The sequence below is a fragment of the Hemitrygon akajei genome, unplaced genomic scaffold, assembly GCF_048418815.1.
Source record: "Hemitrygon akajei unplaced genomic scaffold, sHemAka1.3 Scf000092, whole genome shotgun sequence".
Taxonomy (NCBI): domain Eukaryota; kingdom Metazoa; phylum Chordata; class Chondrichthyes; order Myliobatiformes; family Dasyatidae; genus Hemitrygon; species Hemitrygon akajei.
The window spans coordinates 2,538,365-2,563,438 of record NW_027331978.1 but is presented as its reverse complement, the minus strand read 5'-3'; the positions used below and the strand labels follow the sequence as shown (position 1 = coordinate 2,563,438).

General features: G+C 46.5%; 1 protein-coding gene across 1 annotated transcript in view; it reads right to left on the bottom strand.

Annotated features, from left to right (window-relative positions):
- Nucleotides 1-25,074, bottom strand: part of LOC140722887 (NACHT, LRR and PYD domains-containing protein 3-like) — a 255,368-nt gene that overhangs the window by 93,962 nt on the left and 136,332 nt on the right. The window contains exons 4-8 of the mRNA XM_073037519.1: nucleotides 24,491-24,654; nucleotides 22,440-22,611; nucleotides 20,732-20,898; nucleotides 19,028-19,199; nucleotides 18,864-18,929 (exon numbers count right to left, since the gene is read on the bottom strand). Of these exons, the coding sequence (XP_072893620.1) occupies nucleotides 18,864-18,929; nucleotides 19,028-19,199; nucleotides 20,732-20,898; nucleotides 22,440-22,611; nucleotides 24,491-24,654 (741 nt within the window). The remainder of the gene's footprint in view (nucleotides 1-18,863; nucleotides 18,930-19,027; nucleotides 19,200-20,731; nucleotides 20,899-22,439; nucleotides 22,612-24,490; nucleotides 24,655-25,074) is intronic.

The following is a 25,074-nucleotide window of genomic DNA, read 5'->3' as shown; positions in this document are numbered from 1 at the left end:
ATCTGTAGAGAACTACAATTGATTTTAACTTGTTTTGGAGGTTTGGAGTTTTTATTGAAGGCCCCCCTGTTGGTTGATTTATAGTTTAAGTTTTGCTTTTTTTTTGTAAACGGTTGATAAGTACTCTCTTTAAATTTATAACTTCCCCCTTCCCCCTTTTTTTTCTTTCAATCTTCTATAATTTTTCGCGGGTCGGTTCGTTTTAGTTTTCTTTTCTGTTTTTTTTTGTATTAAGTTTTATACTTTTTCTGTTGAAGTTGTTCCTATTTGTAATTCTCTCCAGTGCATAAATTAGCTATTATTTGTTATATTATTTACAGGGAACTTTTGTTAACGATACGGAACTCGAATTCATTTTTGGGTTAATTTTTTTTTGTAGAGCTAGCTGCTATTTCGGGTAGCCGTCTAGTTTTGGGTTGCGAGGATGGGGTGGGTTCTAAAGTTCCAACACTACTCACCGTTTCTTTTGTTTTCCCTTGTTATTCAGGACACGTCTGTGTTTTGGTTCTACTGATTTATGTTTACATTTTTGCTCCCAGACTGTTACTGTATTGCTTGGTTTTTTATATGCCTGCTACCTTTTATGCACTAGCAATTGATAATGGTTAATTCAATTAAATTTGTGAGCTGGAATGTAAAGGGATTGAATCATCCTGTTAAAAGAAGGAAGGTCTTCTCGCATATTAAACAACTCAAAGCTGAGATTGCTTTCCTTCAAGAAACTCATATTCGTAGTTTCGATAATTCTCGGCTTTTGTCAAAGTGGGCGGGTCAGCATTTTCATTCATCCTTTGCTGCAAAGCTAGGGGGGTGTCCATCCTTATTAATTCAAATATTCCTTTTGAACTCCATAATAAGATATCTGATACACATGGCCGTTTTATTATTGTTTCTGGTAAATTATATAATAGTAAAATTGTACTAGCAAACCTGTATGCTCCCAATTTTGATGATGTTAACTTTTTTGAACGTTGTTTCTCCTCACTACCAGATTTAAACTCATACTCTCTTATACTGGGTGGCGATTTTAATTGTTGGTTAGATCCTAATTTGGATCGATCGTCCTCTGTTACTAGGTTACCTACTAAATCTGCCTTAGCTATTCACTCTTTTCTCTCTAATTATGGGATCTCTGATATATGGCGTTTCCTTCATCCTACTGAGAGAGATTATTCTTTTTTTTCACATGTTCACCATACCTTTACTAGAATTGACTACTTTTTACCTGATAATCAACTTATTCCATTTGTTTATTCTTGTGATTATCAGAGTATACTGATTTCTGACCATGCCCCAATTACTTTGTCTTTAAATTTTCCTGGTCTCCCTCAGAGGAATAAACACTGGCGTTTTGACTCGACTTTATTATCGGATGATGACTTTCTAAAATTTATTAAGGATCAGATAACCTTTTATTGTAACACCAATACGTCATCTAAAATGTCATCCCAGATTGTCCGGGATGCCATGAAAGCATATTTGAGGGGTCAAATAATCTCCTATACAGCCAATCTTAAAAGAAAGTCCTGTGCAGATCGATTAGACCTCATTAATCAGATTAAAGAATTAGATCAACTGTATGCTCAAACTAAGAATCCTGAATTATACAAGAAGCATGTAGAACTTCAAACTAAACTTAATCTTCTGTCTACTCAACCTGTTGAACACCAACTTCTTGAAAGTAAGAGTCGCTTTTATATTCACGGTGACAAATCTGGTAAATTTCTAGTCAATCAGCTGAAGCGTTCCAAAGCTAAACAACATATTACAAAGATCCGGAAGGAGAATGGAGACTTTACATCGGATCATTTAGAAATCAATGATGTATTTAAAAACTTTTACTCTCGACTTTATTCCTCTGAATCTCAGAATGAGAATATTTCTGTTGATCATTTTTAAAATAATCTGAATATTCCTTCGCTTTCATCTGATTTTAAAGCCAAACTTAATGCGCCTATATTATCAGAAGAAATATCTTTTGCAATTTTTGCATTGTCTTCAGGGAAATCTCCTGGACCTGATGGGTTCGCCGCAGAATTTTATAAATCATTCTCTTCACTTCTTTCTCCTCGGTTACTCTCAGTACTATCTGATTCGTTTAATTATGGTAAATTGCCACCCTCTTTTAATGAGGCATCTATTATTCTTTTATTAAAAAAGGGTAAAGACCCAACAGAGTGTTCCTCGTATAGGCCGATTTCTTTGCTTAATGTTGATGTTAAAATCTTGGCCAAAGTTTTGGCTTATAGATTAGAAACTGTTATTCCCTCTATTATTTCTGATGATCAAACTGGTTTTATTAAAAACCGTCTTCCTTTTTTTAATATTCGGCATTTATTTAACATTTTATATTCACCTTCAACTGGAATTCCTGAATGTGTTATTTCCCTCGATGCGGAGAAAGCACTTGATCGTATAGAGTGGAACTACCTTTTTGCAGTTTTAGAAAAATTTGACTTCGGTCAAAGTTTTATCTCTTGGATTAAATTGCTGTATCTGTGTCCTACTGCCTCTGTTTTGCTAATTTTCAGAAATCCCAGTTATTTAACCTCAAACGTGGCACCCGTCAGGAATGCCCTTTAAGTCCCTTTCTCTTTGATTTAGCTATAGAACTTTTGGCGATAGCATTTCGAAGCTGTCCTGAACTGACCGGGATTTGGAGGGGGGGGGGTGTTGAGCATAAAGTTTCTCTTTATGCTGATGACTTATTACTTTTTCTTTCAAATCCGTCTACATCCTTACCTCCAATGTTCTCACTTCGTGATCAGTTTAGCCAGTTTTCTGGCTATAATCTTAATTTACATAAGAGTGGACTTTTCCCAATTAATAAAGAAGCACAAGAATTAACATTTCGTGACCTCCCTTTTAAAGTAGTTCATAATCAATTTACTTATCTTGGGATTACAGTCACAAGGATGTTTAAAGATCTCTTTCGTGAAAATTTTGCCAATCTTTTATATACTACAAAACAGAGTCTGTCACAATGGTCACCTCTATCTATGTATTTGATAGGTCGTATTAATGTTGTTAAAATGTATGTTCTCCCTAAATTTTTATATTTATTTCAATCAATCCCAATTTTTATTCCTAAATCATTTTTTGATTCCTTAGACTCTATTCTTTTGTCATATCTGTGGAAGAATAAGCATTCTAGAATTAATAAAGTTTATCTCCAAAAATCTAAAAAAGAGGGTGGCATGGCTTTACCTAACTTTCGTTTATATTATTGGGCAGCCAATATACGTTGTGCTACCTTTTGGTCTTTTTTCCATGGCCAACCCGAGTGTGCTAATTGGGTGGCAATGGAGTTGAGTTCCACTAAATATTTATCTATTTCTGCACTTCTTGGCTCTGTACTCCCTAGTAATTTGTCCAGATTAATTGTTAATCCTCTTTTTAGACACACTTTGCGAATATGGGCTCAGTTTAGGAAATTTTATGGTTTCTATGGTTTTTCCTTTTCTAGTCCTATCTTACATAATCACCTTTTTTTTACCTACTATGTATGATTCAACATTCCATGATTGGTATAGGAAGGGCATTAGACATTTTGAAGATCTTTTTATTGATAATCACTTCGCATCTTTTAAACAGCTCTCTGTTAAGTTCAATCTGCCTAATGCTCATTTTTTTAGATATATCCAAATTAGACACTTTATTAATCCTTTAATTCCTAACTTCCCTGAAATGCCTGAGAAAAATGCTATGGATTTCTTTCTTTCTATTAATCGACTGGGTAAAGGTTTAATATTATTTATTCGTGATAAATTAGCATTCTCACGGCGTGCCCCTGTGGATAAAATTAGAATGGCTTGGGAGCATGATTTAAATATTTCTTTATCTGATGAGACTTGGGACCGAATTCTCAAATCGGTTAATTCAACCTCTCTTTGTGCTCGCCATTGCCTTTTACAGTTTAATATTTTTCATAGAGCCCATATGTCTAAATCTAAATTATCTCGATTTTACTCTAATATTAGTCTTTGTGATAAATGCAAAAGGGGCGAGGCCTCCCTTATTCATATGTACTGGTTCTGTCCTAGCTTGTGTGTCGCACACACTCCCCCCCCCCCCCACCTCCACCACCGCTTGGATGGCTTCTTTTAAATTCCGCAACTACCCTTGGCCGGGGTTCCTTCACACGCTCTCAACGAATCCGATCAGAAAGTTTCAATTTTCGTTTTTGAGGTTTATGCTTGATCCGCTGAACTTTAATGTATTTAGCACGCTAGTGCTTATATCATCAAAGACAGTGTAGGTACTCCAAAAGGTCTGCCTCGTTTGGGGCCGCTCCGAATTACTTCATCATTATTCTAAATGTTTCAAAGCATATTGTACAAGAGCGGGAGTTTGTGATGGGACGGAGGGGAGGGAGATTCATTCTGTGTCTCACCCCCGGAGTGTGTGATGGGGCAGTGTGGAGGGACAGTCAGTCTGTGTCTGACCCAGGGTGTGTCTGGTGGGTCAGGCCATCTTGGCCCTTCTTGTCCGTGCTAATCGCTCACTCTCTACGATGTCTCACCGACCTGCACTCACCCTATAATCCTCCATTCCTTTCCTGTCCATATAACTATCCAACGTTTTTTTTAAAATGACAAAATGGAACCTGCCTCTGCCACTTCTACTGGGAGCTCGTTCCACACAGCTACCACTCTCTAAGTAAAGAAATTCCCCCTCGTGTTACTCCTAAACTTTTGCCCCCTAACTCTGAACTCATGTCCTCTTGTTTGAATCTTCCCTACTCTCTATGGAAAAAGCTTATCCACATTAACTCTACCTATCCCCCTCATAATTTTAAATACCTCCATGAAGTCCCCCTCAACCTTCTACGCTCCAAAGAATAAAGACCTAACTTGTTCAACCGTTCCCTGTAACTTAGGTGCTGAGTCCCAGGTAATATTCTAGTAAATCCTCTCTGTACTCTCTCTGTCTTGGTGACATCTTTCCTATAATTCGGTGACCAGAACTGTATACAATACTCCAAATTTGGCCTCACCGATACCTTGTACAATTTTAACATTACATCCCAACTCCTATACTCAATGCTCTGATTTATAAAGGCCAGCATACCAAAAGCTTTCTTCACCACCACATGAGATTCCACCTTCAGGGAAATATGTACCATTATTCCTAGATCCCGCTATTCTACTGCATTTCCCAATGCCCTACCATTTACCATGTATTATTTTAGTACATCGGGTGCTGGGGGCAGCAGTAACCCCTGGTCACTGTTTCTCCTTTAATGAGACTAAAGTCCGACACCAAGCCGGGAAGTAACAGCGGTTTATTGATTTCATCATGACAAATGTAAATTGATTCACTCACAGTCACACACAACTCACTGACCGGCGACAACGAGTGGCCGGTTGAATAATCAGTCCCGTTTCTCACCGTCACTCTGCATCGGGGAACCGATGATTATAAAATCACAATTCAGGACCGTGTCCGGGATCGCTGCAGATCCAGGGTCACTGCCGAGGGATTTGTCAATTTAACATCATTATATCGGCCAGACTGCCGAATGCACCGTCCTCAGCAAAGGGAGCAAAATGATTCTGTCCCGGGATACTGATGTCCCAGACTGAGTCCCGGCCCCTGGGCTCTTTCTCGGGTAGTTTCCCGAAATTACCCCGGGTAATTCTCCGGGGTGTCACGTGGGAGTCTCGAACACGCACATCCGGCGGAAGCTGCCCCGCCGGACAACAGGCGGAAACACGTCACTGAGGGACCGCTCCGAGTGTCACACAGCGCGAGACCTGAGCTGGTTCCGTTAAAACCTTTGGGAATTACCCCCGGCGCGCGGCCATTAAAGGTAAGGGCGGGAGTTAAAGGGGAGAGCGGGGAATCGGCCAAGATGTCCCCAACCCGCGGGCGGGTATGTTCACACATTCAGATGCTCACACGGTCCCCACTCTCAGTCCGGGTCTGGGTTCCTGCAGAGATCTCAGTTCCTTCTTCCCGGTCTCACTGAACCGATTTCCCACCAGCCTGAAACAGATGGGAGAATAAAGATGAAATAAACAGATTACACAACAGTTTCAGTAACAGGGGACCGGGGTTAATGTTTCAACAACACTTACAGACAAATATCACCAGAAAACCCACGGATCCGCTGATATTTTATCACATTGAACATTAACACAGACACTCACTCGATCCGCTTCAGACTCGGGAGGGTCCGTATGAGGTGGCGGAGAGCGGGGACAGATCGGTCTGACAGCGAGTTTAATCTCAGATCCAGCTCCGTCAGTGATCGTTTTGTACTGAGATCGAAGACGAGATCCTCGGTACCAGAATCTTGGAGACCGACACCGCTCAGCCTGGAGATGAGAGAGAGTGAGGGTGAAGGACACAGAGAGACAGGAGACGGTACAAATCCCCAGTGTTTATCAGTAACACAATTACTGATCACATTAATGTTCAGTGTTAGACACCCAGTGACTGTAAACACAATCTCCCACAGTCTGGTACTTACCACAGTTTCTGTATTTTACACTCCTGGTTCCTCAGAGCCTCAGACACCAGTGTCACTCCTGAATCTCCCAGTTTATTACCACTCAGCTCCAGCTCCATCAGTGATGGGTTTGTACTGAGAGCGGAGACGAGATCCTTGGCACCAGAAGCTGTGAGACCGACACCCCCCAGCCTGGAGATGAGAGAGAGTGAGGGTGAAGGACACAGAGAGACAGGAGACAGTACAAATCCCCAGTGTTTATCAGTAACACAATTACTGATCACATTAATGTTCAGTGTCAGTCACCTAGTGTCTGTAAACACAATCGCCCACAGTCTGGTACTTACCCCAGTTTCTGTATGTTACACTCTGGGTTCGTCAGAGCCGCAGACACCAGTTTCACTCCTGAATCTCCCAGGTCATTCCACCCAAGTCTAAACACAGACAGATTGATGAACAAAGTGTTTCAAACCGTGGGTCTGGGGGAATTTCTCTCACTTGGATATTTCAGGAAACATTAAGCTCTTCAGTAAATCACTGATCGGAGTTCCCATCACTGTCAATGTCCCTCACTGCCCAGCTCCAGGGTATTCGCCGAATTTCAGTAATTTAGTCTGTCAGTGTGACCTTGTAAACTCCACATATTCTGTCCCATTCCCCGATGGAGAGAAAAGTGTTCCTGACCGAAATGCAGAAATGTCAATGGGACACAGTGAAATAGACCCTCCCGAGCTAAAGGGATGGGGAAGAGAGATCCCACCGGAGGAAGGGGGATTGGGAAGAGAGATCCCACAGGAGGAAGGGGGATTGGGAAGAGAGATACCACAGGAGGAAGGGTGAAGGGAAAGGGAAATCCACCAGGAAGAAAGGGGTTGGGGAAGATAAATCCCACAGGAGGAAGGAGTATGGGGAAGAGAGATCCCACAGAAAGAGGAGGGACGGGGAATAGAGATCATACAGCAGGATGGGGGTGGGGAAGAGAGATCCCACGGGAGGAAGGGAGATGACAATGACAGATGCCACAGGAAGAGGGGAATGTGAACAGACGACCAAATGCAGGAAGGGGGATGGTGAAGAGAGAGCCCACAGGAGGAGGTCGGATGGGCGAGCGACCCAAAAGCAGGACTGGGGATGTAGAAGGGAGATCCCAGAAGACGAGTGAGGGATGGAAACAGAGGACCCACAGGAGGAAGGGGGATGGGGAAAAGAGATCCCACAGGAAGAAAGGCGGTGTCGAAGATAAATCCCACATGAGGAAGGGGATAGGGAAGAGAGATAACACAGGAGGAAGTGGGATGGGGAAGAGAGATCCCTCGGGATGAAAGGGGATGGCGACGGCAGATCCCACCGGAGGAAGGGGGATGATGATGTGAGATCCCACTGGAGGTAAGCGGATGGGGAAAATAAATCCCACTGAAGGAAGGGGAATGGGGTATAGAGATCCCATAGGATGATGGGGCATGGGGAAGAGCGGTGAGACAGGACGAAGTGGGTGGGAAGCGAGATCATACAGGAGATTGGGGGATGAGAAGGAGAGATCCCATAGGAGGAAGAGGAATGTGGAAAATAGATGCTAAGGGAGGAAGTGTGATGGGGAAGTGTGATCCCACCCGACGTAGTGGATTGGGAAGAGAGATCCCTCGGGAGGAAGGGGTTTGGGGAAGAGAGATCCCACAGGAGGAAGGGGATGGGGAAGAGAGATCCCACAGGAGGAAGGGGGATATAGAGAGAGATTAAACAGGATGAAGGAGTAAGGGGTTGAGAGATCGGCCAGGAGGAGGAGGGATATGGAAGAGCGTTCCCACATGAGGATGTGGGATTGGAAGAGAAATCCATGGAAGGACGAGGGCTGGGGAAGAGCGATCTCATAGGTGAAAGGGAGCTGGGGAAGAGAGATCTCACGGGGGGGGGGGGTGGAAAAGACATCCTACAGGAGGATGAGGAAAGAATAATAGAGAGCCCACAGGAGGAATGGGGATCGGGGAGAGATTCCAAAGAATGGAAGGGGGTTTGGGATGAGAGGTCCCACAGGAGGATTCCAAGGGTAAACGATAATCCTACAAGACGAGAGGATGCAGAAATTTTTTGTACGTGTGTGTTGGGTCTGAACAGAACCCCAGAGGAGATGCGCCCTCGCTCTTTGCGTATCTGGAAGTGAGCAAAGTCACACACGGGGAAGGGCAGTGGGAGGACAATCTCACAATGGTATTTCTTTCCTTCTCACTGGGACAGTCTGCTGACGGTCTCTTGTCCCTCACCGGGAAGGGGGTGTGAATCTCTGACCCACTGCTGCAGTCAGTGTCAGTCTGGGTGTCAGTAACAATGAGAAGGAACATTGTCAATGGACGTGTCACAGGCAGCGAGATACACGGCCATTCCTGTGATTTACTACTATTAAACCAATGGCCGTTGTTCATTGATCTGATGAAGTCTCCAACATCCCTTCACAAGGAACCACAGAACCCACCCATCCTTGGGGAATTACTGACTGAACCCGTGGGCATTTGTCACAATTCTTCACAATCTGATTTACTACAAATTTACCGAAATTCCTTTACATTGAAACAACACAATGAGACAGTTTCACAGTTCAGAGTGAGAGATAAATCAAGTTACCTCAAATCCTGGCACTTGTGCAGCCCGGGTCCCAGCCGCTGGATTCCTTCACATTCAATGTGGCAGCTCTCGAGGTCGAGGTGTTTTATTGTATCACAGAGTCCGATAGCATGAGACAGGACCGCGCAGTCAATCGGGGTCAGTGTCATTCCACTGAATGAAAGTGTTTCCACAGATCCCAGTGCGGCCTGAGCCAGCCCACGATTCTGAGACTCAAACAGGTAGTGCAATGTGTTCAGGAGTCTCCTTTTACCAGCTTCACTCCCCATGTTTCCACTCTGACGTTTAACCTCCTCCTTCACCCAGTCAATCACCCGGCAGGTTGTTTGATGAGGAAATGGACCCAGAAACTCCTCCAGGCCCCGAGCTGTCATTGGGTTGGAGAGACCAGCAACAAAACGGAGAAATACCTCAAATCGCCCATCTGTGGTGTTGTGGATTTCAGTGAGGAATTTCAGGATATCCATGGGATGCAGAGTCAGGAATTGTGCGACTGCGGCTACAAACTCTTGGACGGTGAGGTGCGGGAATGTGTACACCACGCTCCGGGCAGAATCCTCTCTCTCCAAAAGCTCCATCAGGAACCCGGACAGGAACTGGGAAGGCTGCAGATTGTACTTGATCAAATCTCCATCCGTAAACACAATCTTCTTCTCGAACACTCCTCTGAAGGCCATCTGACCAACCCTGAGTAACACATCACGGGGGTTCTCAATCTCACGGCCGTGGTTTTTCAGGATGTTGTAAATATAGTAGGAGTACAGTTGGGTGATGGTCTTGGGAACTCGCTGCGGGTCCCTGACTCTTTGTGTGAAGAAGGGGCCCAGTGCCAGAGCGAGGATCCAGCAGTAGGAGGGGTTGTAGCTCATAGTGTACAGGATCTCGTTCTCCTTCACATGTTTGAAAACAACTTCCGCCACCGTCTGATCTTCAAAATACCTCAAGAAATATTCCTTCCGTTCTTCCCCAACAAATCCCAGGATTTCAGCCCAGATACTGATCTCTGCCTTTGCCAATAAATGTAACTCAGTGGGACGGGTGGTCACCAGCACTGAACACCCTGGGAGCAGCTTGCCCTGGATTAAACTGTACACAATGTCAGACACCTTGCACTTGAATTCAGGATCTGTGCATGTGGACGGAGGCTCTGTGTCTCTGCGACTGTCAGCAAAATCAATTTTGTCATTGAATTCATCCAAACCATCGAATATAAACAGCAATCCCTCTGGGTTCTTCCAGACCACTCTCAGGATATTCCCAAAGTAAGGATACTGATCCAGAATCACTTCACTCAGATTTATTCTGCAGTTAATGGTGTTTAAATCCCGGAATTTGAAACTGAAGACAAACTGGAATTGTTGGTATATTTTCCCCGTGGCCCAGTCATAAACAATTTTTTGTACCATTGTTGTTTTCCCGATCCCCGGGACTCCGGCCACTGCTGCGGACATCCCGGATTTGGATTTACTTCGCGAAAAGCTGCTCTGGAACACCTGATCCATCCGGAGTTTTTCCAGAAGTCCACGGAGATGCTTTTCTCTCCACTCCTCGTGGTCTCTGCCTCTTGCCAGCAGCTCATGTTCCACCAGTCTCCGATCTCGAACAGTAGAAATGACCGTGAGCTCAACGTATCGATCAACCAGCTGGAAAACCTTCACCTTCTCCCTCATCAGGATCGTGTTCACTCTCAGTGTTTCAGTTTGTGCCTGTAGAGTCTCCTTGTGTTTCTGTTGAACATCTTCCATGGGAACAGACAGTGGACAAACTGTTAGATGCCTCATCTCAGAACTCAGTATTTAAGCACACAAGAGTTATCTCAAATCTATTGCATTGATTGGATTCATCAATGGATGTTCGTACAGAAAAGTAAATTCAATTAACAGATAGCTGACTGGACAGAGAGGCCTGGTCCAGATAAACACCAGGTCATCGCATTTCCACATTAACTGTGCTGTGAAGTTGAGTATTTCCCTGGTAGTTTACTGACCCCCGACTGTCCTGTACCGGACAATCTCCCACTAGTGTCACAGCTGTCATTTTTTCCTGTGGAAGAAACTTTTAATCCCCAGTGTTGATGTGGCGTATGCAGATAGAGAAGAGGGTAGTGGGCATTTTGTCAAAGTACCAGGTCGGGGAATCACAGCTCCCCGTCCCCTCCACCGTCACTGATTCAAAATACAAAGAAGTAAATTTACGCATCAGCACGTGCATTGTGGGTGGCTGGTTGGGGTTTTCTGGCATCTCAAAGTGGCTCTTAATCCTGTCAGGGGTGTGCGGGGTCTCACAGTGTGTCAGGAAACTGTCATGGCTGTGTGGGGTCTCACAGAGTGTCAGGATGCTTACAGGAGTATGTGGGGTCTCACACTGTGTAAGGATCCAGTCAGGGTAGTGTGGCTTCTTACAGTGTGTCGTGAACCTGCCATGGTTGTGTGGCGTCTCAAAGTGTGTCAGGACTCTGGGAGGTGTGTACGGGGTCTCTCAGTGTAACAGGACCCTGTCAGGTGGTGTGTGGGGTCTCACAGTGTGTCAGGACCCTGTCAGTGGTGTGTGGGGTCTCACAGTGTGTCAGGACCCTGTCAGTGGTGTGTGTGGTCTCACAGTGTGTCAGGACACTGTCAGGGGTGTGTGGTGTATGGATGGACCAAGGACATAGGGTAACAGAGGAAATGAAACAAATTGACATTAGGAAGGAAACGGTGTTGAGTAGACTGATGGGACTGAAGGCTGACAAATTCCCAGGTCCAGATGGTCTGCATCCTAGGGTACTAAAGGAGGTGGCCCTGGAAATTGCGGATGCATTGGTAATCGTTTCCCAATGTTCCTTAGATTCAGGATCAGTTCCTGAGGATTGGACAAAGGCTAACGTTATCCCACTTTTTAAGAAAGGAGGGAGGGAGAAAACAATCGACCTGTCAGCCTGACATCGGAGGAGGGGAAGATACAGGAGTCCATTATTAAAGATGAAATAGTGGCATATCTAGATAGCAGTGATAGGATTGGGCCGAGCCAGCATGGATTTACCAAGGGTAAATCATGCTTGACCAATCTGTTGGAGTTTTTCGAGGATGTAACCGGGAAGTTAGACGGGGGAGATCCAGTGGATGTAGAGTACCTTGATTTTCAGAAGGCATTTGATAAGGTCCCACATAGGAGACTGGTGAGTAAAATCAAAGCTCAGGGTATCGGGGGGAAGACATTGACATGGATAGAAAACTGGTTGGCAGATAGAAAGCAAAAGGTAGCGGTGAATGAGTGTTCCTCGGAATGGCAGGTGGTGACTAGTGGGGTGCCACAGGACTCGGCAATAAGACCACAGCTGTTTACAATTTACGTCAACGATTTAGATGAAGGCATTGAGAATAACATCAGCAAATTTGCTGATGATACTAAGATGGGTGGCAGTGTGACATATGATGAGGATGTTAGGAGAATTCAGGGTGACTTGGATAGGCTGGGTGAGTGGGCAGATACTTGGCAGATGACGTTTAATGTGAATAAGTGTGAGGTTATCCACTTTGGGAGTAAGAACAGGAAGGCAGATTGTTATCTGAATGGTGTAGTGTTAGGTAAGGGAGAAATACAAAGAGATCTAGGAGTCCTTGTTCTTCAGTCACTGAAGGTGAATGAGCAAGTGCAGCAGGCAGTGAAGAAGGATAATGGAATGTTGGCTTTTATTACAAAGGGAATTGAGTACAAGAGCAAAGAAATCTTCTTGCATTTGTACAGGGCCCTGGTGAGAACACACCTGGAGTATTGTGTACAGTTTTGGTCTCCAGGGTTAAGGAAGGACATCCTGGCTGTAGAGGAAGTGCAGCGTAGATTCACGAGATTAATAGCTGGGATAGCTGGACTGTCTTACGCAGAGAGGTTAGAGAGACTGACTTGTACACGCTGGAATTAAGGAGATTGAGAGGGGATCTGATTGAACATATAAGATTAATAAGGGATTGGACAAGATAGAGGGAGGAAATATGTTCCAGATGCTGGGAGAGTCCAGTACCAGAGGGCATGGTTTGAGAATAAGGGGTAGGTCATTTAGGACAGAGTTAACGAAAAACTTCTTCTCCCAGAGAGTTGTGGGGTTCTGGAATGCACTGCCCCGGAAGGTAGTGGAGGCCAATTCTCTGGATGCTTTCAAGAAGGAGCTGGATAGGTATCTTATGGATAGGGGAATCAAGGGATATGATGACAAGGCAGGAACCGGGTATTGATAGCAGATGATCAGCCATGATCTCAGAATAGCAGTGCAGGCTCGAAGGCCCGAATGGTCTACTTCTGCACCTATTATCTATTGTCTATTGACACTGTCAGGGGTGTGTGGTGTGTCACAGTGTGTCAGGACCCTATCAGGGGTATGTCGGTACTCACAGTGTGTCAGGACCATGTCAGTGGTGTGTAGCGTCTCACAATGTGTCAACACCCTATCAGGGGTGTGTGGCAACTCACAGTGTGTCAGGACCCCATCAGAGGTGTTTGGGGTGTCACAGTGTGTCAGGACCATGCTGGAGAGTGTGGAGTCTGACAGTGTGTCAGGACCTTGCCAGGGTCGTATGGGGTCTCACAGTCTATCAGGGCCTTGTCAGGGTTGTGTTGGGTTTCACTGTCTGTCAGGACCATGCTGGGGAGTATGGGTTCTGACAGTGTGTCAGGACCCTAACATGGATATGTCGGAAATCACTGTGTGTCAGGAACCAGTCAGGTGTGTGTGGGGGCTCACAGTGTGTCAGGACCCTGTCAGGTGTGTGCGGGGTCCCACAGTGTGTCAACACACTGTCAGTGGTGTGTGTGGTCTCAAAGTTTCCCAGGACCCTGTCAGAGTTGTTTGGGGTCTGCCAGTGTGTCAGGGGCCTGTCAGGAGTGTGAGTGATCTCAATGTTTGTCAGGATCCTCTTAGGAGGATGTGGTGTCTCTCAGTGTGTTAGGACCCTGTCAGGGGTGTGTGGCATCTCACAATCTGTCGGGAACCTGCAAGAGGTGTGTGCGGTCTCACAGTGTGTCATGACCCAGACAGCGGTGTGTGGGGTCTCACAGTGTGTCAGGACCCTGTCAGGGGTGTGTGGGGTCTCACAGTGTGTCAGTACCCTAAGAGGTGTGTGTGGGGTCTCATGGTGCGTCCGGACCCTGCCAGGGGTGTGTCGGGTCTCACAGTCTGTCTGGACCTGCCAGGGGTGTGTGGAGTCTCACAGTGTGTCAGGACCCTGTCAGGGGTGTGTGGGGTCTGACAGTGTGTCTTGTCCCTCTCTGGGGTGTGTGGGGTCTCACAGCGAGTCAGGTCCCTGTCATGTGTGTGTGGGATCTTACAGTGTGTCAGGACCCTGTCAGGGATGTGTGGGGTCTTACAGTGTGGCAGGACCCTGTCATGTGTGTGTGGGGTCTCACAGTGTGTCAGCACCCTGTCAGGTGTGTTTTGGGTGTCCCAGGGTTTCAGGACTCTATCCGGGGTGTGCAAGTTCTCACAGTGTGACAGGACCCTGCTAGGGGTGTGTAGGGTCTCATGGTGTGACAGGACCCTGTCAGGGGTGTCCGGGGTCTCACAGTGTGTCAGGACTCTGTCAGGGGTGTGCAAGGTCTCACAGTGTGACAAGATCCTGTCAGGGATGTGTGGGGCTCACAATGTGTCTGGACCCTGTCGGCGGTTTCTGGAGTCGGACAATGGGTCAGGTTCCTGTCAGTGGTGTGTGCAATATCACAGCGTGTCCGGGCCCTTACAGAGGTGTTTGAGTCTCACTTTGTGTTAGGACTCTTTTAGGGCGCTGTGGCGTCTCACAGTGTGTTGGGAACCTGGCAGGGGTGTGTGCGATCTAACAGCATGTCAGGAGCGTGCTAAGGGATTGTGGGGTCTCACAGTGTTTCAGAACCCTGCCAGGCGTGTGGGGGGTCTCAATGTTTGTCAGGATCATCTTAGGAGGGTGTGGTGTCTCTCAGTGTTTTAGGACCCTGTCAGGGGTGTATGTGGTCGCACACTGTGTCAGCACCCTGTCAGATGTGTATGAGTTCTCCCAGTGTGTCACCCGTCCAGGGGGTGTGTGGGGTCTCACAGTGTGTCAGGAACTTGCTAGGAGTATGTGGGCTTTTACAGTGTGCCAGAGCTCTGTCAGGGCGTGTGGGGTTTCACGGTATGTCCGGAACCTTTCAGCGGTGTGTGGGGTCCCACAGATGTCAGGACACTGTCAGCGGTGTGTACGGTATCAACGCTTGTCAGGACCCCGTCAGCTGTCTGTGGTATCTCACAGTGTGTGAGGACCCTGTCTGCGATGTGTGGGGTCTCACAGTGTGTCAGGTCCCTCTCAGGGGTGTGTGGGGTCTCACAGTGTGTCAGGTCCCTCTCAGGGGTGTGTGGGGTCTCACAGTGTGTCAAGACCCTGTCTGCTGTGTGTGGTATCTCACAGTGTGTGAGGACCTTGTCTGGGATGTGTTTGGTCTCACAGTGTGTCAGGACCCTCTCAGGGGTCTGTGTCAGTGTGTCATGACCCTGTCAGGTGTGTGTGGGGTCTCACAGTGTGTCAGGACACTGCCAGGGGTGTGTCTGGTCTCACAGTGTGTCGGGACCCTGCCAGGGGTGTATGGGGTCTCACAGTGTCGCAGGACCCTGTCAGGTGTGCGCCGGGTCTCACAGTGTGTCTTGTCCCTCTCAGAGTTGTGTGGGGTCTCATAGTGTGTCAGGTCCCTCTCAGGGGTGTGTGTCAGTGTGTCAGGACCCTGCCAGGTGTGTATGGCGTCTCACAATGTGTCAACACCCTGTCAGGAGGCTGTTGAGTCTCTCTGTGTGTCAGGACCCTATCATGTGTGTGAGGTCTCACAGGCTGTCAGGACCCTGTCATGTATGTCCGGCGTCTCACAGTGTGTCAGGACCCTGTCAGGGGTGTGTGGAGTCTCACAGTGGGTCAGGACCCTGTCAGGGGTGTGTGTGGTCTCACAGTGTGTCAGGACCCTGTCAGTGGTGTGTAGGGTCTCACAGTGTTTCAGGACCCTGTCAGGGGTGTGTGGAGTCTCACAGTGTGTCAGTACCCGGCCAGGGGTATGTGGGCTTTTACAGTGTGTCAGAACTCTGTCAGGGCGTGTGGGGTTTCACGGTATGTCAGGACCCTGTCAGTGGTGTCTGGGGTCTCACAGTCTGTCAGGACCATGTCGGGGAGTGTGGGATCTAACAGTGTATCGGGACCCTGCCAGCGGTGTGTGGGGTCCCACAGATGTCAGGACACTGTCAGCGATGTGTATTGTATCAACGCTTGTCTGGACCCTTTCAGCTGTGTGTGGTATCTCACAGTGTGTGAGGACCCTGTCAGGGGTGTGTGGGGTCTCACAGTGTGTGAGGACCCTGTCTGGGATGTGTGGGATCTCACAGTGTATCACGACCCTGTCAGGGTTTTATGGGGTCTCGGTGTGTTTCAGGACCCTGTCAGGTGTGTGAGGTCTCACAGTGTGTCAAACACTTTCAGTGATGTGTAGTGTCTCAGTGTGTCAGGATCCTGTCAGCGGTGTGTTGGCTCTCACAGACGTCAGTACCCTGTCAGGTGCGTGTTGGGTTTCAAAGCGTGTCAGGACCTTCTCATGGGTGTCTGTGGTCTCACAGTGTGTCAGGAAGCTGCCGGGGGTTTGTGTGGTCTCACCGTGTGTCAGGACCCTGTCAGGGGTGTTTGGGGTTTCACAGTATGTAGTGTTCCTGTCTGGGGTGTGTGGGTTCTGGCTGTGTGTTGGTACCCCGCCAGGGGTGTCTTGGGTCTCACAGTTTTTCAGTACCCTTTCAGGTATGTGAACGGTCTCTATTCAATGTATTCAGCTGTGATAGGAAGGGTAGGACAACATTGATTGTGGACATATTTAATTTAGAGAATGTGACAGTGGTAGAAATGATGTTGTTCGATAAACAGGGGGTGTATCTGTTTCATATTCAGAAATGAGTGTGGAAATTTTACTGTCGGGTGTGTTCCCTCCATAAACCGGATGAAGGACAATGAGGAACAAGCTTGTAGCGATTTACTAAACCCGTGTTCAGGGACACTGAGGGGTTTCATTGCCCGGATGTGGACTGGAACAGCATTAACAGAGGTCTCAGAGACGTGAGTAGTTTGTAAACTTCCTGATTGGTCTATCTCTGGTGCCAAATTTAAATTATCATCTTTGGGATTTGTTCCTGTAAGTGAGAGAGTCTGAACCAGGGTTCTGGCCGAGATTCCCTATATTTATGTTAAGAGCTTCCAATAATCAGTTAAGACATGGGCTGATGCAATATTATTATGTTTTGTGATATTTGTCTTTCCTACGCTCTCTCCTCTGTTAAATGTGCAGTTGAGTGATCCAACTCAGTCTGCGATGATTATGTCTTACAATCTCTTGAGCCCATGCACTGCCCCGGGCTCCATTTTCACAGACATGATGGGCTTATGGATGTAGTGAGCTTCCCATCCAGACGGTCACAGTTTAACTAATTGCAATATTATTTATAGATATTTTCAGACCTTTCCACCTTCCTTGCCGTGATCCCACAACCCTTGGTTTCCCTGTCCTAATTCCCATCTCTCACCCTTCTACAGTGCCCATCACACAACATCGGCAGACAGGAATTTCAGCTTTTGTGGACGGAGCTGTGGAATATGTCCCCCAGTCTCACCCTCTCTAACACTGTAGCAGTGTTTGCACTAGGGAGTGCAGATGTGAACACAGCGGGGTTCATCTGCTGCTCTGTGGTTGAACAGACCAGTTGGGATGTTACCTGCTTTTCTAATTAAAATGAAGCTATTATTACTATTCTGTGACTAGAACTTCAGTGGACGCCCAACTCTAAGAAAAAGATAATCTGCAGGAACTGGGGGAGTTTAGAAAATGGTTAAGGATGAGGCTGTTCAGGATGGGGCAGTGGCTGGCAAGAGAAGGTTTTGACTTTTCGGTGTGAAGAAATATAAGTTTTCTTTCCATTCTCCAGCTCGCCTCTTCTCCACTCAGACTCCGGTGGGATCTGTAGTTGCCGGCCCCAGAGCAGTGTGAGCACTTTCCTCAAACTCGCCAGCTCTCTGCCTCTTCCCTCAAAATATCCTTTGAAAACTCTCCCTCTAGCAATCATGTCTCCCTGTGTCTCACTGTGTCCTCTGTCACAGTGCCTATATTTACCTGGTCAGATCCTTGTGGCTCAACAACTGAACCGCCCAACGCAAATTACAACCGTTGGTGGAAACAGAGGTCAAGTTTCAACGTTATGAACTCTGATTCAGCCTCATCTGGGCCATTGCCTACCGTTCCGATCACCACACTACCGGAGGGATGTTGAGGCTTTAGAGAGGGAGCAGAAGAGGTTTACCAGGATGCTGCCTGGTTTAGAGGGTATGTGCTATCATGAGAGGCTGGATGAAATTAGATTGTTTGCTCTGGATCATCGGAGGCCGAGGGGAGCTCTGACACAGGATGACAAGATTACGAGAGGCATAGATAGAGTGGACAGAGATAATCGGTTTCCCGCGGTTGAAATGTCTATTACCGGAGGGAATATATTGAAGGAGAGAGGGTGTAGAATGAAGGGGGATGTGAAGGACAGCTTATTTTTTAAATCAGAGAGTCGTGGCTGCCTGGAACACACTGCCTGGTAAGGTGGCAGAGGCAAATTATTAGAAGCTTTTAAGGGACGTTTGGACAGTCACATGGATGTAAGGAAGATGGAGGCATGTGGACATGGTGAAGGAAGGAGAGATTAGACTTCAGGGTTGTTTGATTTATTTCTTAGCTGTTTCGGCACAATATTACTTGCCTAACGGCTTATTCCTGTGTTATACTCTGCAATGTTCAATGAATGTTCACTTACCTTTCAGCTCACTGAGAAGCTTTAGTAAAAGTTGAGCGGGAATTGGTCGATGGGAAAGGTCACAACCTGTTTGAATTTAAACAAATTGAGGAAATCATTTTTGTAAAGTTTTAAAGTGTGCTGTATTCAATCCAAATTTGAATTAATCTCTGATATAATCTCACCATATATCTGTATTTCCTTCAGTATTTTGTCCAACGTTGGGACACCAATCCGCATTTTCACAAAGGTGTCCCACATTACCCTCCGGGCGCGGGAGCCTTTCTCCATCACCAGGCTCAGGAGGAGTTTAGAACTGTCCGCCCGCTCTCCCTTATCAGCGAGATCAGAGATTTTCTGTGAAGAGTAACGGTGAACATTTTGGGGACTGACAGATTCACACAGAGAATGAGAAGTAAATGATGTGCTCTGTAACGGGATCACACTGAGCAGTCACCCGGACGGGTGCTGATCCTGTCTGGACATGGACTGTACATTCTGAGTGCAGAGCACACGGAGGGACATTCACCGTGATCCTGGTCCACCAGTCAGTGAGATCCTGGCTGGTCTGTGACCGCTTCATTGACGTGGCTCCAAATCCATAAATAATTCCTCACTGGATTTGACGGAGCAAAACAGAAATCAGAAAATAACCATCACAGATGAAAGAAATCAGGAAGGTTATTGTATCAGTGTGAGCAGTCTCAGAGAAGTTTGCAGAAAAGATGATGTGATTCATCTCCTCATTCCGCCAGTGTCCAACATGACAGCGGATTACCGGCTGACACCTGATGCCTTTCCTTTGCCTTTTCCAATGGAGCTTTATTCAGAGATTACATATTACAACATGGCAGTATTGACCGATTCACACTGTTTGCAATTCCAGATGGAAACACAGTCATTTCCACCCAGAACAGAACACACTAATGCTCCTGTGGCATACACAGATGATGCCCTGGTTCTCACGGCCATCCTGCCGTCACGCTGCACGGTCTTCCCAAAATAAAATTTCCTACCGTATTTGATGACACCAAGGTTGGAGGTGTTGTGGATAGTGTAGAGGGCTGTCAGAGGTACAGCGGGACACTGATAGGATTCAAAACTGGGCTGAGAAGTGGCAGATGGTGTTTAAATATAAATATAATATAATGATAAGTGTGGAGGATCAGAGGGATCTTGTGGTCCGAGTCCATAGGACACTCAAAGCAGCTGGGCAGGTTGACTCTGTGTATAAGAAGACGTACGGTGTATTGGCCTTCATCAATCATGGAATTGAATTTAAGAGCCGAGAGGTAATGTTGCAGCTATATCGGACCCTGGTCAGACCCCACTCGGAGCACTGTGCTCATTTCTAGTCGCCTCACTACAGGAAGGATGTGGAAGCCATAGAAAGGGTGGAGAGGAGATTTACAAGGATGATGCATGGATTGGTGAGCACGTCTTATGAGAATAGGTTGAGTGAACTGGGCCTTTACTCCTCAAAGCGACAGAGGATGAGAGGTGACCTGATAGAGGTGTATAAGATGATGAGAGGCATCGATCGTGTGGATAGTCAGAGGCTTTTTCCCATGGCTGAAAAGGCTGGCACAAGAGGGTGGTGAGTGCGTGGAATGGGCTGCTGGCAATGGTTTTTGTATGTTTCTATACCTATTTAAACTCATTTATTGCAACCTCATTTAATTGTTACCCGCTCCTCTTGCTCTGAACATTCGGCTGCCACTGGGGGTATTTACACCTCTTTCAATCATTGCTTCTGATTCACAGTTTTAAGAATTATATACATTTATTTGTGAAATATTTTTATGCTTTACTATCCGATGAGTGAGAGTTCCGACACCCATCAGTCCTGTGATGTGTGAAAATTCAAACCTATTCTCCCTCCCACTCACCCGATGTTCCTCTCCGCTGAACTGATTCTCGGCCGTTAACGCCAGGCTCACTTCGTGCACCCCTCCTTCCATCGCCTGCTCCAGCCTGTCCCGGTAGAAGTCCGTCAACTGCAGCAGCTGGAAATCGTCCCAGCTTGCCAGGAGCTCGGTGATCACTGAGCCTGGACCTGTGACAGAAAATGGAGAAAACTAAAGACAATACCGAACACCTATAGGTCAGTAAATTTCTCTCTGGAGCCTAAAGACGGGGATTCTGTGCAGCAGGTGACGGAACACAATCCGAAATAGACGCACTAATGTGTTACTGTTTGAAAGGACAAGTCAGGGAAGGAATTACACAGTGAAAGACAGGACAGTGCAGAGTGCGCTGAGAAAGTAGATACAACCCAAAGGAATTTAATTAATTGAAAGTAGTGTCACGTGGAGATAGGGTTGTAAAGAAAGCTTTGATGCAAAGGATGTTATAAATCTAACTGTTGAGGATAGGCACACACAATGCTGGAGAAATTCTGCAGGCAGTCAGCAATTAAGGAGATGTTTATACAGCCGACGTTTTAGGCCGGGACGCTTCCAGAAACATTGATTCCCATAGCTGCTGACTGACCTGCTGAGATCCTCCAGCATTTTGTGTGCATTGCTTAGATTACCGGAATCTGCAGATTTTCTCGTCTCTGTTGAGCAGAGAAATTGGCGTGTCATGTTGGAGTCGTATGGGTCGTTCACGAGGTCTAATTCGGAGTATTGCGTGCAGTTCCAACTTGGATCAGCTTTGGAGGCATTCAGTTCTCAGTAATTACACCTGCGTTTACCTACTTCAGAAACTTGCCTTCAACGGGCAAATGGTGCCTCAGAAACTGACAGGCAGCGATAAACTGAGACAGTTTGAATGTTGTGAGATACCTAACATTACCTGAGTCAAAATACAACCGTTGGTGGAAACAGAAGTCAAGTTTCAACTTTATGAACACTGATTCTGCCTCATCTGGGCCATTGCGTACCGTTCCAATTGCCCCACTACCACAGGGATGTTGAGGCTTTAGAGAGGGAGCAGAAGATATTTACCAGGATGCTGCTTGGTTTAGAGGGCATGTGCTATCATGAGAGGCTGGATAAAATTAGATTGTTTCTCAGGATCATCGGAGGCCGAGGGGAGCTCTGACAGGCTGACAGGATTCTGAGAGGCATAGATAGTGTGGACAGAGAGAATCGATTTCCCACAGTTTAAGTATCTATTACCGGAGGGAATATATTGAAAGTGAGGGGGTATAGAGTGAAAGGGGATGTGAGGGATAGCTGTTTTTATAAATGACAGAATCGTGGCTGCCTGGAAGGTACTGCCTGGTAAGGTGGTAGAAGCTTTTAAGAGACATTTTGATACGCACATGGATGTAAGGAAGATGGGGGCATGTGGACATGGTGTAGGAAGGAGAGGTTAGAGTTTGGGCATGTTTGATTTATTTCATATCCGTTTCGGCACAATATTATATACCTAATGGCTTATTCCTGTGTTATACTCTTCAATGTTCAATGAACGTTCACTTACCTTTCAGCTCACTGGGAAACTTTAGTAAAAGTTGAGCACGAATTAGTGGATGGGAAGGTTCACAACTTGTTTGAATTTAAACAAATTGAGGAAATCATTTTTGTAATATTTTGAAGTGTGCTGTGTTGTGATTCAAATTTAAATTAATCTCTGATATTATCTCACCATACATCTGGATTTCCTTCAGTACTTTGTCCAACGTTGGGACACCAATCCGCATTTTCACAAAGGTTTCCCACATCACCCTCGGGGCGCGGGAGCCTTTCTCCATCACCAGGCTCAGGAGGAGTTTAGAACTGTCCGCCCGCTCTCCCTTATCAGCGAGATCAGAGATTTTCTGTGAAGAGTAACGGAGAACATATTGGGGACTGACAGATTCACACAGAGAATGAGAAGTAAATGATGTGCTCTGTAACGGGATCACACTGAGCAGTCACCCGGACGGGTGCTGATCCTGTCTGAACATGGACTTTACATTCGTGTACACGGAGGGACATTCAGTGTGAACCTGGTCAGGAGGGTTTTATAACAGAGTGAGCAGTCTCAGAGAAGTTGCAGAAAAGATGATGTGATTCATCTCCTCAGTCCGCCAGTGTCCAACATGACAGCGGATTACCGGCTGACACCTGATGCCTTTCCTTTGCCTTTTCCAGTGGAGGTTTATTCAGTGATTACACTTTACAACACGGCAGTATTCCCCAATCCACACTCTTTGCATTGAAAGATAGAAAATCTACAGCACAATACAGGGCCTTCGGTCCACTAAGTTGTGCCGAACATGTCCCTACCTTAGAAATTACTAGGCTTACCTATAGCCCTCAATTTTTCTAAGTTCCATGTACCTATCCAAAAGTCTCTTAAAAGACCCTATCGTACCCGCCTCCACCTTCCTTGCCGGCAACACATTCACGCACTCGCCACTCTCTGAGTGAAAAACACTCCTGGCATATCCTCTGAACCTACCTTCCAGCACCTTAAACCTGGGTCCTCTTGTGGCAACGACTTCAGCCCTGCGAAATAGCTCCTGACTATCCACACGATCAATGCCTCTCATCATCTTATACACCTCTATCAGGTCGCCTCTCATCCTCCGTTGCTCCAAGGAGAAAAGGCCGAGTTCACTCAAACTATTCTCATAAGGCATGCTCCCCAATTCAGGCAACATCCTTGTAAATCTCCTCTGCACCCTTTCTATGGCTTCCACATCCTTCCTGTAGTGAGACGACCAGAAATGAGAACAGTACTCCAAGTACGCTCTGACCAGGGTCCTATAAAGCTGCAACATTACCTCTCGGCTCCTAAATTCAATTATTCGATTGATGAAAGGCCAATACACCGTACGCCTTGTTAACTACAGAGTCAACCCACGCAGCTGCTTTGAGTGTCCTCTGGTCTCGGTCCCCAAGATCCCTCTGATCCTCCACACTGCCAAGAGTCTTATCATTAATACTATATTCGGCCATCATATTTGACCTCCCAAAATGAACCACTTCACAGTTATCTGGGTTGAACTCCATCTGCCAGTTTTCTGCATTCTATCAATGTCCTGCTGTAACCTCTGACAGCGGTCCACATTATCCATAACACCTCCAACCTTTGTGTCATCCACAAACTTACTAACCCATCCTTCCACTTCCTCATCCAGGTCATTATAAAAATCACGAAGAGAACGGTCCCAGAAGAGATCTCTGAGGCACTCCACTGGTCACCGGCCTCCATGCAGAATATGACCTGTCTACAACCACACTTTGCCTTCGGTAGGCAAGCCAGTTCTGGATCCACAAAGCAATGTCCCCTTGGATCCCATGCCTCCTTACTTTCTGAATAAGCCTTGCAATTACAGATTGTAACACAATTATCTTCACCCAGAACAGAACACATTAAACCTCCTGTGGCATCCATTGATAATGCCCCAGTTCTCACTGTCATCCTGCTGTCACACTGTACAGCATTACCGAAATAAAGAGTCCTGCTGTATTTAAACTCGTTTATTGCAACATCATAGAACTGTTGCCTACTCCCCTCCCTCTGAAAATTGAGCCGCCAGCATGAGTATTTACAACACTTTCATCATTGGTTGAGATTCACATATTTAAGAATTATATATACTTTATGGTGATTTGTTTTTATGCTTTGATATCCTGATGAATTAGAGTTACAACACCCATCAGTCCTGTGATGTGTGAAAATTCAAACTCATTCTCCCTCCCACTCACCCGATGTTCCTCTCCGCTGAACTGATTCTCGGCCGTTAACGCCAGGCTCACTCCGTGCACCCCTCCTTCCATCGCCTGCTCCAGCCTGTCCCGGTAGAAGTCCGTCAACTGCAGCAGCTGGAAATCGTCACAGATTGCCAGGAGCTCGGTGATCACTCTCAGTTCTGTGAAGGAAAATGGGGAAAATTAAAGACATTATCGAACACCTATTGGACAGCAAACTGGAGACTAAAGACGGGGTTTCTGCCAGGGGTGTGTGGGTTCTCACAGTGTGTCGGGATCCTGTCAGGGGTGTGTGGGTTCTCACAGTGTGTCAGGACCCTGTCAGGGGTGTGTGTGGTCTCACAGTGTGTCAGGACCCTGTCAGGAGTGTGTGGAGTCTCACAGTGTGTCAGGACCCTGTCAGGGGTGTGTGGGGTCTCTCAGTGTGTCAGGACCCTGCCAGGGGTGTGTGGGGTCTCACAGTGAGTCAAGACCCTGCCTGGGTTGTTTAGTCTCACATTGAGTCAGGACCCTGCCAAAGCTGTGTTGGGTCTAACAGTGTGTTAGGACTCTGTCACGGGTTTGTGGGGTCTCACGTTGTG